Source organism: Camelina sativa, unplaced genomic scaffold, assembly GCF_000633955.1.
Source record: "Camelina sativa cultivar DH55 unplaced genomic scaffold, Cs unpScaffold00604, whole genome shotgun sequence".
Classification (NCBI taxonomy): Eukaryota; Viridiplantae; Streptophyta; class Magnoliopsida; order Brassicales; family Brassicaceae; genus Camelina; species Camelina sativa.
This window is the reverse complement of record NW_010921753.1, coordinates 48,461-50,403: the sequence shown is the minus strand read 5'-3', so window position 1 is coordinate 50,403 and position 1,943 is coordinate 48,461. Positions and strand designations below refer to the sequence as shown.

Below are 1,943 nucleotides of genomic sequence, written 5' to 3'. Positions count from 1 at the left end.
AGCATCATCCTCCTCGTCGAGGGAAGAGTTCGTCTACCTCGCGAAACTCGCCGAACAAGCGGAGCGTTACGAAGAAATGGTAGAATTCATGGAAAAAGTCACCGAAGCCGTCGACAAAGACGAACTCACCGTCGAGGAACGTAACCTCCTCTCCGTCGCTTACAAAAACGTAATCGGCGCTCGCCGTGCTTCGTGGCGTATCATCTCTTCGATCGAACAGAAGGAAGAGAGCCGCGGTAACGATGACCATGTCGCCACGATCCGTGATTACAGAAGCAAGATTGAATCTGAGTTATCCAAAATCTGTGACGGTATCCTTAAGCTTCTAGACACTAGGCTTGTTCCAGCTTCTGCTAATGGTGATTCCAAGGTCTTTTACCTTAAGATGAAGGGAGATTATCATAGGTATTTGGCTGAGTTTAAGACTGGTCAAGAGAGGAAAGATTCCGCTGAACATACTCTCACCGCTTACAAAGCCGCTCAGGTGATTGATTCTCCGATCTGAAATTTGGAATCTAGAATTTGGTTAGAGATCTATAGTTTGTGAATCTGTTTGTTTGTTTGTTTGTTTGTTTGTTTGTTTGTTTGTTTGTAGGATATTGCGAATTCTGAATTGGCTCCAACGCACCCGATTCGTCTTGGTTTGGCTTTGAACTTCTCTGTGTTTTACTATGAGATACTTAACTCTCCAGACCGTGCTTGCAATCTCGCTAAGCAGGTGATTGAAAACGTTTCTGATCTGTTTTGAGGGTTTGAGTCAATTGTGTTTGGTACTCTTTATGTGTATATTGATTAATTGCGAAGTACGTACGTATATAAACAGGCGTTTGATGAAGCCATTGCTGAGTTAGATACTCTAGGCGAGGAGTCATACAAGGACAGTACCTTGATCATGCAGCTTCTTCGTGACAACCTTACTCTCTGGACTTCTGACATGCAGGTAGCTAAACACATCTTCCGTTCGTTGAAACGGTTCATTGTTTCACCTTATGTGTTTCAATCAAACTGATAATGGAACATTAGTGGATTATGATATGGAGAGCTTTGTTTCTGTAATCATTCTCTAGATATAATCATAGGTTTTGAAATCACTCATTCAGATGGTTCACTTTTGCATTATGATAACAGTCTGATTGATGTTTCAGCCTTGTGTTGATAATATGAGTCTGTTGTGTTAATTTTGATGATTAATTAGGACGAAGGTGCTGAGGAGATCAAAGAAGCAGCAGCAGCAGCACCAAAGTCTGCTGAAGAACAGAAGGAGACCTAAGTTTGTGACTTGTTTTGTTATTCACTCTATTCTAAAGTTATCTGATAAATTATGTTTCTGCTTGGTGGTTTGTTTTTCTAATCTTCCTATTGCTATCCCGAAGCTTGTAAGGCCGTCTAATTCTTGTCCTTGTTTGCTTTTTTTTATTCTTCTTAATCGTGGATGCTACTGGATTTTTATCTGTTTTTTCTTCTTCTTTTCCCTTTCTCTTGATTGATTGCATTTTAGGTTTATGCCTTGTGTACTGAAACTCAGTATTCTCCCTCTTATTAATGATTTGCCATTCATCCGGTGATGCGTCCTTTGTACACATGTTTTGCAACTGTGTTTGCTTAGGGTTGAACTGTTTAATAATGGGTGGCTTGCTAATGATGACGCTGATAAAGCTTTGAACGGTTACAAAAACTAGTTTAAAGCTTGTATCAATCACGGTTCAGTCCATTTCTTTCCTATTGTGATACACTGATACTAGAGAACACAAACCCGTTCGTTACCGTACGGAGCTGGAATTGATTGGACATGATTGATCAATTTGAAGTTTTGAACTAATAAGTTTATCACAAGTCACGGTTTAGTGCTGCTGTTATTAATTAGTGAAAACTCTCGTTATATGCATATGTATAACTTTGCTTTGTACAAAATGATAGATACATAAATCAGGAATGACAAACCC

General features: G+C 39.6%; 1 protein-coding gene across 1 annotated transcript; it reads left to right on the top strand.

The window, feature by feature from the left end:
* The first annotated feature begins 6 nt into the window (after positions 1-6).
* On the top strand, positions 7-1,565 carry LOC104773654 (14-3-3-like protein GF14 phi). Its single transcript, XM_019242712.1, has 4 exons — positions 7-484; positions 596-718; positions 824-940; positions 1,196-1,565. Exons 1-4 carry the CDS (start codon positions 77-79, stop codon positions 1,268-1,270), a joined length of 723 nt encoding a protein of 240 aa, XP_019098257.1. The 5' UTR covers positions 7-76; the 3' UTR covers positions 1,271-1,565.
* Positions 1,566-1,943: the final 378 nt, after the last annotated feature.